Source organism: Microplitis mediator, chromosome 11 (genome assembly GCF_029852145.1).
Source record: "Microplitis mediator isolate UGA2020A chromosome 11, iyMicMedi2.1, whole genome shotgun sequence".
Classification (NCBI taxonomy): domain Eukaryota; kingdom Metazoa; phylum Arthropoda; class Insecta; order Hymenoptera; family Braconidae; genus Microplitis; species Microplitis mediator.
In genome coordinates, this window is record NC_079979.1 from 18,871,592 (window position 1) to 18,884,319 (window position 12,728).

At 35.9% G+C, this 12,728-nt stretch overlaps 2 protein-coding genes across 3 annotated transcripts in view; both read right to left on the minus strand.

Moving 5' to 3' along the window:
* Positions 1–1,494: 1,494 nt before the first annotated feature.
* On the minus strand, positions 1,495–7,002 carry LOC130677020 (uncharacterized). The gene has a single exon (XM_057483538.1). It carries the CDS (start codon positions 7,000–7,002, stop codon positions 1,495–1,497), a length of 5,508 nt encoding a protein of 1,835 aa, XP_057339521.1.
* Positions 7,003–9,658: 2,656 nt separating this feature from the next.
* Positions 9,659–12,728, minus strand: part of LOC130677902 (probable serine/threonine-protein kinase DDB_G0282963) — a 33,113-nt gene continuing 30,043 nt past the window's right edge. For both annotated transcript variants that reach the window (XM_057484813.1, XM_057484812.1), the window contains one exon: positions 9,659–10,097. In XM_057484813.1, the coding sequence (XP_057340796.1) occupies positions 9,918–10,097 (180 nt within the window). In that variant the 3' untranslated portion in view covers positions 9,659–9,917. The remainder of the gene's footprint in view (positions 10,098–12,728) is intronic.

The window sequence follows — 12,728 nt, forward strand, 5'->3', positions numbered from 1 at the left end:
TAATCTTGATGATTAATTATTGTTAATTTTTTAAATAAGATCCTTGAGTGTACCCATAGTCGCTCACTAAAAGTTGTCATGTACCATTACTCGACCAACACATGGCCCTATAGTCGCTCAAAGACAATATCAATTAAACTATGATAAGTTTATTGATTTGGACAAATAATTTATAAATTATACTACTTTATTCTTTCATAATATTAAATTTCATGAATTTTAAAAATGGATTTAATAAGATATAGTTACAACAATTCTTAAGAAATTTGACGTAACCCAAATTTAATCTAACGAATGAACGTTAAAGTAAAAAATGCCCGGCTTTGAAAACAGTCATTTAATTTAAATTTATAATCTATTATAAAATAATTTGATACATGATATTTTAATATCCTTAGATTCACAAATAATTATTTATCAATAATAATATTTTTCGTTGTAATTTTTTTTATAAAAATTATAAAAAAACGCATTAAACAGTTAAAGTGAGCGACTAATGGTACTGAGCGGGTATAGGGGCTTTTACCTTATAAATTAAATACAAAAATTGTCTTAGGGCGTGTTTTGTACCGCGATTAGTTTACCGCAGTAATTTGAATAATTAAATAATGAACTTGCAATGAGCAATATTTAAAATAAAATAGTGTGCGTTGATTCTTGAAATGAGAAGTGCAAGATACAATAATCTTATGGTGTTTTATTTATTCTGAGCTTGCTGCTCTTTACAAGTCTGGTGAGTTACTGATTACAAAAAGTATGCTTAAAAATAATTGAAGTTTTTCGGAGGCGGAGTTATTTTAGTGGCGAAAAGGGACCAGGGAAAAAATGCGAGGAAATTATTGGGCAGTTGCGGGCAAAAATGTGAAAAGAGGGATAATGGGTCTTGCCATTGGTAATTAGCTAGGTTTGTAGGTGGGCACTTAACTGGGACCGACGGAGCTTGGGTAGGGAGGTCAGAGGTGAGCAGTGCGGACACGTAAGGAAACGGGAGTTATGATTTATGAGGGGCTTAAGGGATTAAAGCCATAATATTTTGACCGTAAGGAGAACCTTTTTTTTGGAAAGGAAGAGAATTGCAATATTACAAAAATTTAACTGTACAACAGCCATTTTTATGAAGCAGATGTTTAAACAATACTTTAAAAATTGTAATGTCGGGATGTTAAGGTCTGGGAACAAGACTAAATGCTGGGAAATTCCCAAGTGTCCCTAGTAATATAAAAAATCGGCTTGAAATATATTTACAATCAGTTGCTTAAAATAGGAAAATTTAGAGTTTGACAAAAAATGGAAATATTGTAAAATATAACTTAAGAGGATTAAAAATATTTCCCAGAGCAGTAAAATATAATTTTTGTTAGGCTAATAAAATTTGGTTCGTAAGAATAAAAATAAAAATATGTAAATGAATTAATATACAAATAATATTTTGTAAAATAAGGTATATGAATAAGGATTGCGACGAAACATGCCGCCCCCCTTGAACTATTTAGTTCAATCTTGATGAGCCGTGGAGTCGTCTTCGAATGGCAGCGGGCACAGCTTTTTGGTGCAGCGCTCGTATTCCCCTTTGGCAGTTTTGATTGTCGCGGCTCGTACGACACCGTCTCGACCGGGATGAACTGTGATAACGCGGCCCACAGGCCATTGAAGCGGTGGCAGATTATCTTCTGAAATCAAAACCAGTGTACCGACTTCTAAATTGGATGACCTTTGGCAATGAGATGGACGCATGATGAGCTGATGTAGGTATTCCTTGTACCATCTCTGCCAAAAGTGTTGCTTCATTTGTTGGGCATGCTGCCACGCAGATAACCGGTTTGACTTAGTGTCAGTGAAATCAACCTGTGGAAAAGTTGTCAGTGGACCACCAATAAGGAAATGTCCAGGTGTTAAAGGCAGGATGTCATTAGGATCAGAGGATAATGGAGAAATCGGACGAGAATTTAGTATTGCTTCTATTTCGACTATGTACGTTTCTAATTGATCGTAGGTTAAAGGAGTATCACCTACAGTTCGCACAAAATGCTTTTTAAATGATTTAACTGCGGCCTCCCAGAGCCCTCCAAAGTGAGGAGCCCTGGGGGGAATAAAATGCCAATTGATTTTTTGCTGAAGCATATAATGTTGCATCGTAGTTTTATGTTCAGTGGAATGAAGCAAAGTGTATAGCTCATTGAGCTCACGACTGTTACCTACAAAATTGGTACCATTATCTGAATAAATGTCAGTAGACTTTCCACGCCTAGCAAAAAAGCGCTTGAGGCTAGCTATGAAAGCCTCTGTAGTAAGATCGGTGACTAATTCGAGGTGAACCGCTTTCGTAGACATACATACATAAACAGCGACATAGACCTTAAGTTTTTGACGATTACGATGCCTGCGTTCTTTCATATATAACGGTCCACAGTAATCAACACCAACGTGCAGGAAAGGACGTGATTGGGATACTCGGTAGGAGGGCAGATCGCCCATAACGTGATCAGCGAGTTTAGGTTTGGCTCGAAAACATTTTAAACATTTATGTATAATCTTCCGCGTAGTGTTACGACTATTTAGAGGCCAGTAGACTTGGCGCAAAGAGTACAGGGTAGCTTGAGTGCCGGCGTGATTTAGGCGTACGTGTTCTTCGCGTATGATAGTGCGTGTGATGTGATGATCACTAGGAAGTAGTATTGGATGACGTTGTCCCTCAGGTAATTCCGACCACGCAAGTCGGCCCCCTACCCGCAGAATACCATTAGGATCAAGAAAAGGATTTAAAGGAATTAATTTACTACCATCGCGGATAGGAATACCCTTTCTCAAACAATTTATTTCTGTAGCAAAGGAAACCATCTGAACTAATTTAATTATGGTATTTCGCGCAGCATTCATTTCTGCAGGAGTTAAATGGTCGCGGATACGCTGAGGCTCCTTGCATCTTAAGTTATTAATGAAACGAAGAAGGTGAGCAACGAGGCGGGTTGCTCTTTCGAATGATTCGTATCGCTCGATTAAATCATAACCGCGTAATTCTAGTTTCATGCAAGTGGCGGTAGAAGTATCAGGTTTTAAATCAGGTAGATCGATATGAGTTAAAATAGTCTTAGGCCATAGTATTTGTTCCTTCCAAAGCCAGGAAGGGCCTTGTTGCCACAGCTGTCCTTGAACGAATTCAGATGGAAGCTGGCCGCGAGATACGAGATCCGCGGGGTTGTCCAGCGAGGCCACATGACGCCAGTGGCAAACGCTTGTTAATCTCTGAATTTCAGCAACGCGATTGGAGACAAATGTTTTTAAACGATGCGGGGGAGTGTTCAGCCAATGTAGGGCTATTGTAGAATCAGACCACAAAAAAATCTCATCGATGTTAATTAAGAGTGCTTGCTTTACTGTATGGAATAGTCGAGCAAGCAAAAGAGCACCGCAGAGCTCTAGCCGAGGCAATGAAATGGAGCTAACTGGAGCTACGCGAGATTTAGAGCAAATTAATCTTACGTGGATATGGCCATCTTGAGCCACCGATCGTAAGTAAAGGCAGGCGCCGTACGCCTTTTCGCTGGCATCACAGAAACCATGCATTTGAACGTTAATAGGCTCAGGTATCGTAATACAACGACCGAAACGTAGAGCAGAAATTAATGGAAGCTGCTCCACATAGGCAGCCCATGACGTGTGTAAGTCAACTGGAACTGATTCGTCCCAAGCCAACCCAGTTTTCCATAAGGATTGCATAATTATTTTTGCATGCAATATAACGGGACCCAACAGGCCCAGAGGATCGAATAATTTGGCTATTTGAGATAAAATAGAGCGCTTAGTGACCGCTTTTGGCTTACAAGCATTTACGCTATAGAATATGTTGTCTTCTCGGGCATTCCAATGAATGCCTAGAGTTTTGATAGCTGTGTCTGGGTCTAGGGACATATGAGTCGTGACCGGATGCTCGTCGCAATTATATAAGAGCGATGGCTCATTAGAAGCCCACTTTCGCAAGTTGAAACCACCTTTCTTCAAGATTTCATTTAGCTCATTGCGTAGCACTTCGGCTTCCGGAATAGTATTTGCACCGGTAAGAAGATCGTCAACGTAGAAATCACGTTTTAGTGCCACGGCAGCATGGGGATACGCGTGACCCTCATCGTTAGCGAGCTGCTGCAGAGCACGAATGGCTAGATGAGAAGCGCAAGTAGTGCCGTAAGTGACGGTATTGAGTATGAAAGTGGACATAGGCTTGGATGGATTGCTCCGAAATAATATCTTTTGATATTTGGTATCGTCAGGATGTACCTGAATTTGACGGTACATTTTCTCTATATCGGCAGTGAGAACAATGGTATGGGACCGATATCGAATAAGCAAAATAAATAAGTCGTCCTGCAACTTGGGACCGACCATGAGAGCGTCATTTAGAGATATTCCGCTAGAAGTTTTGGCAGATCCGTCGAAAACGACCCGAGTTTTGGTCGTCAGGCTGTCTTTTTTTACAACAGCGTGGTGAGGAAGATAGAACCCCGAGTCCTCAGCATTTGACTCGGTTGCAAGCGACATGTGACCCAAATCTATATATTCTTGCAGAAAATTAGTGTACTCATTACCAATTTCTTTATCCTGCACCAGCCGTTTTTCAAGCGATTGAAAACGCCGCAAAGCTGAAGAGTATGAAGTGCCAAGCTTGCTTACATTATTATTAAACGGCAGCCGCACCGTGTATCGACCGGTGGAATCCCTGGTAGTATTGCGAAGAAAATGCTCCTCACACAACTGCTCTTCGGGAGATAAAATTTTAGCAGCAGGAAGCTCTTCTATTTCCCAAAATCGGGTAAGATTAGTATCATTAGCTTGATTGTTGAAAATAAGATGACAGGATAAATTGGGTTTCTTAAAAGAAGGGTTTAAGCCCCCAGCGACCACCCATCCGAGCTGAGTTTTCTGCAAAATTGCCTCCGGGTGATTTTTCAATTTAATTTGTCCGACACTTAAAAGCTTGTAAAAAAGATTGACTCCTATAAGTGCATCTACTGAGGACGGTTTACAAAACTCTGGGTCAGCTAAAACGATATTTTTCGGTATTTCCAGCCCGGCGATATCAATAGGAGCAGATGGCATTGCTTTGCTAATATGCGGAATTATCAAAAATTCAACATTCTTAGAAAATTTATTAAATCGCGATTTTATGATAGCGCGAGTTGCGTGCTTGATATTTGTACTTAAATCATCGACACCACTGACCGATATGTTTACTTCAGTTCGGTCAAGCCTTAGAAAATTAGCTGTAGCTTCAGTAATAAAATGAGCCTGGGAACCGGCATCCAAAAAGACTCTGCATGCCTTTGAGATTCCTTGCGGATTAACGATATCCACTATGGCAGTGGCTAGTAGGGCCTCAGAGGATACAAGTGCGTGCAAGTTGACGCGAGAAGTCTGCGCCTGGGCACTTGATTCACTCTGGCTGGTTGTATTATTATTATTGCTACTGGTGTGATTATTATGATTGCTATGGTTGCTATTATTATAGTTATTATTATTATAGTTATTTCTGTTAGTTTTTTGAGAGGAATTATTGAACTTTTCAAAATGCAAAAGAGTATTATGACGCTGGCCACAGATGCGACACTTGCTAGCCGTACATTGAGACGATTGGTGCGTATTACGCAAGCAGTTAGTACACCAACCTTTCTTTTTGGCAATTTCATACCTGGCGAAAGGAGTTAAGACGGTAAATTTATTGCAGGAACTAATGTAGTGATTATCGTCGGAACAGTGAAGACAACGGCCAGGAGATACTTCTAAGGAAAAGGCTTGTTTCGGCTGTGACGGAGCTCGAGCATTGGATTTTTGACTGTCTGGCTTCCAGCTAGACGCTTGAGCACGAGTGGCTTCGAATTGAGCACGTCGCGCTAAGAAATTAATAAATTGATCGATAGTGGGATTAGGAGAGCTGTTGCTATGCTCCTCCCAGCGATCACGAAGAGAATTTGGTAATTTATTACGAAGAATAACTACCAGAATGGAGTTCCACCCATCAATAGGCTCTCCTAAAGTTTTGAGAGCACGCAAATTTTTTTGCAAATGGTCAACGAAGGATTGAGTCGAAAACTCTCTTGATATTTGAGAAATATCCAGTATTGCCTGAATATATTTCTCTCGCATGAGCTTTCTATTATCATAACGATCTTTTAATAAATTCCAAGCCAGTTCATAATTTTGAGCAGAGGCTTCAATAGAAGAGATTACACTAGCTGCTTCACCTACTAAACAGCTTTTTAAATGATATAGCTTACGAATTGGAGGAATATTTTTGTCTCCATGGATAAAGGATTCAAATAAATCATGAAAACCTATCCATTCGTCAAAAGCACCACCGAATTTAGGTAATTCTACAGACGGCAGGCCGAGATAGCTTGTGTTATAATAATTGGGTGCAGTGATGACCGGGTGTTCTGAATGCGGAGGAAATGATTCGCGCGTTTGATTTTGTTGTGGAATTTGTTCATTAGAGGACGGGAAAGCTGATTCACGCGTCTGAGATTGCATTGAAATTTGCTCACCAGTTAGCGATGCAACTGATTCAGGTGTTTGATTTGAAATTTGCCCATGATCGCCCGGCAACCCAGGATTGATAATTGCTGACGATTGATTTAAATTAACCGATACAATTGATGGATCAGAAGTAGGAGTTGCCGCGACGGAGGATGAGGTTTGAGCAGGACTTGTAGGTCCTGGGAACAGAAGTTTATGCGCGATTTTGTATGCCTCGAAATAGGCTTCCTCGAAGTCAACTTTATGCTGATGAATTTCAGTCAATTTTTGTTCGTCTTCTTCTCCTTCTAATAATTCTAAATCGTTTTGATATTCTAAAAAGATTTCGCGGGTTTTTTCTAATTCAGAAAACCTTTTGCTTAAGACTGGAAAGTCCACTTCGGGATTAAACCGCTTTAAGAAATTTTCAAACATAGTTAATGACCGCTTTGCTGCACCCCGCTTACATTTTAAAGCCTTAATTTGTGCCTCAGTCATGTTTGATTAGAGATAAATATGAATAAATGATATAAAAAATCGAAAAGTAGAAACAAATGTAAATTTCCGCGATTGCAGGAGGCAAAATATGAGTGGTATGGAAAATACAATAATGGTGGGAATATTGGTGATTCAACAGACTTACTTGTCGATAGTTGCGAAGTTGATTTAGGACTATGCGTTCAGATGACGCTGAATAATCCGATGATGATTGTAACCTTGATGATTATGGGCCGCAGATCGGGTGCTCACTGTCCCTTGGATGATGTTGACTCTGCCGTGGATATGCCGATGATGATATCTCGATTACAGTCTGATGCTCGAGATAAATATGCAAATTAACTTATTGCATGTAGGATTTTCACTTTTGAAATGAGTAACTGCTTGAACTTATGATGTCAAACTTGATGAATATGGTTGAAACTTAAACTCTCACAATGAAAAAACACTCACTGAAGTAAAAGTCGGAAACGACTGTGCAATTACAGTAAAATAAATTAATTTTTATTTTCACGTTATCCGGCTCGAAGGACCAATGTTTTGTACCGCGATTAGTTTACCGCAGTAATTTGAATAATTAAATAATGAACTTGCAATGAGCAATATTTAAAATAAAATAGTGTGCGTTGATTCTTGAAATGAGAAGTGCAAGATACAATAATCTTATGGTGTTTTATTTATTCTGAGCTTGCTGCTCTTTACAAGTCTGGTGAGTTACTGATTACAAAAAGTATGCTTAAAAATAATTGAAGTTTTTCGGAGGCGGAGTTATTTTAGTGGCGAAAAGGGACCAGGGAAAAAATGCGAGGAAATTATTGGGCAGTTGCGGGCAAAAATGTGAAAAGAGGGATAATGGGTCTTGCCATTGGTAATTAGCTAGGTTTGTAGGTGGGCACTTAACTGGGACCGACGGAGCTTGGGTAGGGAGGTCAGAGGTGAGCAGTGCGGACACGTAAGGAAACGGGAGTTATGATTTATGAGGGGCTTAAGGGATTAAAGCCATAATATTTTGACCGTAAGGAGAACCTTTTTATTGGAAAGGAAGAGAATTGCAATATTACAAAAATTTAACTGTACAACAGCCATTTTTATGAAGCAGATGTTTAAACAATACTTTAAAAATTGTGATGTCGGGATGTTAAGGTCTGGGAACAAGACTAAATGCTGGGAAATTCCCAAGTGTCCCTAGTAATATAAAAAATCGGCTTGAAATATATTTACAATCAGTTGCTTAAAATAGGAAAATTTAGAGTTTGACAAAAAATGGAAATATTGTAAAATATAACTTAAGAGGATTAAAAATATTTCCCAGAGCAGTAAAATATAATTTTTGTTAGGCTAATAAAATTTGGTTCGTAAGAATAAAAATAAAAATATGTAAATGAATTAATATACAAATAATATTTTGTAAAATAAGGTATATGAATAAGGATTGCGACGAAACAGGGCGAGAAAAGATTTTTTTGGTCAAGAAATAATTCCTTGCACCGAGTAATTTTTTCTAGTTCTAAATAAATTTTTGTTTTCAATTCACAATGCAAAAAATTTATTGGGGTAAGTAAAAATTTTCTTTAGGCGAGTAAAGATTTTTTGTGTCAATGAATCCTTTTTTTTTCTATGCACACTTTTTTGGCTTTGAGAAGCTTCCAAAAACCAAAAGGGAGTATAAAAATCTGACATTTTGGAATAAGTAACGCGATATAAATAATATAGCTATATATTCAGTGACATTCAGTCATATTTAGTGACAGAATAATTAAAGTATTAATTTATTTAAAGAAAATAAATACGATCGTCTTTTTTCCCGCGAAATTTAAATGTAATTCGAATGATATAGATAAATCAATTTATCTCAATACTTGGCAATTAAAAAGAGTTTAAATTATGAAAAGGCACAAATTCAAGTCAAGACCTATCTAATGATACCAATTTCAATAACATTAACTAATTCTATCATATAAATATGGCGGGAAAAAAATTTTCCTTATTCTCTTAATAATATAGATTATTTATTATTAGTAATCTATTTTATTCATTATTCTTTTTTACGGAAAAAAAATTGTGTCAGGAGAGGGCCGGTAAAAATAGATGGAAAAAGAGGTATGCAAAAATAACTACAGGAGAGACTGGGGCAAAATTAATATATTTTTAGTTAGTAGGGGTAATATGAGACACAATTTTTGCTCTATGAATTATTTGTTCAAAAATTATCAGTGGGTTTATTAAAAAACGCAGTGCGTTGATCAGTTGGACAACGGGACCAATTTGAAATTTTCCTGAAAATTTTTTTTATTTCTTCTGAGGTAAAATGGGCATCAAATTTTTTTTTTTTCCGATTGCCCAATTTTCCGGATTTCTCTGGATTTTCTTTACATTGAGGCCTGGTACAGCTTTAAAAAGATAAACGTTCATTGTCTTATGAGGTTATAATTCAAAAGCTTTCTCTCTCTCGATTATATCCTCGACTCGGTGTATAACTCAACTTGATACTCGCTATTGTTTAAAATAACTCACCCATAAGTGTGCGATAGTCTCAAGTAATTCACCTCAATTACTAATAAGCGGTTCCATATGTCTGCAGAGATATCTCAATTATAATATACATGTATATAATATAGTACACTCCTATATATATGTAGAAAAAAAACACGTTAAAACAACTTATTAATTTTATTTATTTATTAAATATTTTACATTGATGTGCATCGCTGACAATTTTAGTAATAACGTTAAAAACAATAAACAATAAACAATAAAAATTACAGAGTAATTTTAAAAACATAATTATAGATTTAAGATTTAATTTTTTTTTCGAGGTTAATAAATTTATATTTGCTTAATAGTGGGTTGAGCAATGAGGGAAAGATAACAATGAAAGAAAAAAAAATTGCATCGCATTTTTATTTTATTTTTATTCATCTTAAACACATGGGACAGGGCATCAATCCCATTTCGTCGCAATTAGTGCATCTGAGAGCACAAATTTCATTGAGAAATCCGTGCCATCTCCATGATTTTTTACTGCCATGACAAGAAATACAGGGTACAAAACCATCGTCTCCACATACTGCGCATATTTTACGAACGCCGTGAAACTGAAATATTAATATAATTATTATTACTTTTGTACGGTACAAAAAATAAATATACTTTTGTTAGTCTTATTGTTAAAAATTTATGTAATTTGACTAAAAAAAATTCAAATGATACTGAAGTTGGCATGATCCAGAAGTTAGCAGACAATCAACAATTTTTGGATTTTTTTTTCACTAAATCAATTGCAAAAAAAAAAAAAAACTAAAAAATGCACATGTAGAAAATAAAAAAATCCACAAGTGCAATTTTTCAAAATATTTTTTTTTTTATAATTTATCATTTTTTTCAAATTCCAAAAATTCTTTGACGTTTGCTAACTTCAGTATCATAAATTGGCTGACGTCTGATAATTTAAAAATTTTTTTTAAATCGAAAAATCATAAAAAAAAAATATTCTACAAAATTTCTTGTAGTTTTTTTAATTTTCTACATGTCCATATTTTTTTTTTCTTTTTGCAATCGAATGTTGAAAATAAAAATCCAAAAATTGCTGATTGTCTGTTGACTGCAGGATCAAAAATTCAAGGGGTAGTTAGGAGGCCTGCAATTTTCGGCTGACATGCGAAACATTTTCGAAATCTAGATCTAGTAAATTTTTTACTTTTCATTTCTTTTTTTTTATTTTCGTTCCGGGAAAAACGTTCCGATCTTCAGGTACATAAAAATTTAGCAGACCTCGAGCGCGAATTAATTTTTTTTAAAATTTCAACCCGAGGTCAAATAATCAGAATTTTATTTTGTTACTTAATGGTCGTTAAATAAAAAATTCATATGCATAAATATATACGTATGTATATATTTATTTATTTAAAAATCAATAATACCGGATTTTAAAAATCTCTTGACGAAAAAACCTATTTGATGATCAAATAAACCGATTTTATGCATTTAACGTAATGCATCACGACGGATTTACGAATGAAACTCCAATGCATTTGGATCGTTTCAATAAAAGTGTGTGGTGAATATACATGCGCTATACTGACCAGTTCAACATGTACATTGAGATAAAACTACTTCATATAAAATGGAATAATTCAATACCTTTAAGTTCCATTTCCGATGTTTTTAAATTACGATTGTTAAATTTTCATACATTTTTTTACGACTAAGTAATTATTCATTTATATTTACAGCGATCGATAAAAAATAATAATTATTGATTTTGTGAAAATTAAACTCTTAAATTTAAAACACATACATCGCAACGATACTCTGAATTTTTTCAACTGATTTTTAAATTTTCGCTATGAAAATTGGAAACTTTCAAAAAAAGGGAAGTTGTTGGTTTCGATTCGGTTTTCGAACATCGAGTTTTCATCAGATCGCGACGTTTTGAGGCCTAAGAAATCTATTCGAACCATTTTCAGGTGGACGTCCACCTGTCCGTGTGTGTGTAAGTGTAAACTTCTTGTTGTCCGACGTTTTTTTATGTACCTGAAGATCGGAACGTTTTTCGCGGAACGAAAATAAGAAAAAAGAAATGAGAAGTAAAAAACCTACTGGACCTAGATTTCGAAAATGTTTCGCACGTCACCCGAAAATGACAGGCTACCCCTCACTACCCCTAAATTCGCCTTTAGCCACAAATTTCATGAATTATTTTCATTTTCGTTGCGTGAAAAACGTTCCGATCTTCAGGTACATGTTTTTTTTGGACGTTTCGAAGGCGACCGGAACTCGACCGGTCGAGTAATTTACGAGTTATTCGAAAAATAGAAATTTCGAAAACATTTTTTTAGATTTTTTTTGTATAACTCATGAACCACTTGCCCGATTTGCTTTAAAATGTACTCAGTTCTAAGTCTTCGTGAGTTCTATCGATTGCCACCAAGAACCCGACAAAATATCTCCGGACATAATATCCCCGACAAAATATCTTTTGATATAATTTTCACAATTTTTCTGAAAAACTAGCACCGAAATTAGTTGTGAACAGTACAAATAAAACATTTAAATAAAAAGACAAATTTTGCTGATAGGATATTTTGTCGGGGAATATTTTGTCCGTAGGATATTTTGTCGAGGATATTTTGTCGGGGGATGAAAACGCGCGGAATCGCTCAAATCGGTTTTTCCAAAGATATCGTCGGAAATTTTTTTTTTTTCAGTGAAATTATGTTCAGATTTTTTTGACGCGGGAATATTAGAATATTAAATGAAAAATAAATAAAAATGATGAGTTGATATAAGACTAAAAAATTTACGCGGATTTAGTGAACGCGGATTAAATCGGAGTAAATTTGAAGCGGATAATTGTTTATATATTTAACCCCCTCGGAGTGAATGCGGATTCAAATAAAACCCGCAATTACTCCCAATTATTTACAGTGCAAAGGTATAAAGTTATTAAGGAATTATGATATTTATGTATATATGAGTAGGGTAAAGAGTTGAGTGTAGAATAAAATAAAAGAAGTAATGATAGATACATTATACATTATATATGAAAGTATAATAGTACATAAAACGACCTTTGTGTAATGCAAGGTAAATCCGATCAACTTGACACCGAAAATTTATGAGCTCATTTGTTAAAATGAGGGGGAAGCTGTGTTATTGCTGCGTTGAATAAAAGTGAAAGGTCCTGTGTAACCTTGTGTATATCTAAGTAGTAATACTCTCCAGCG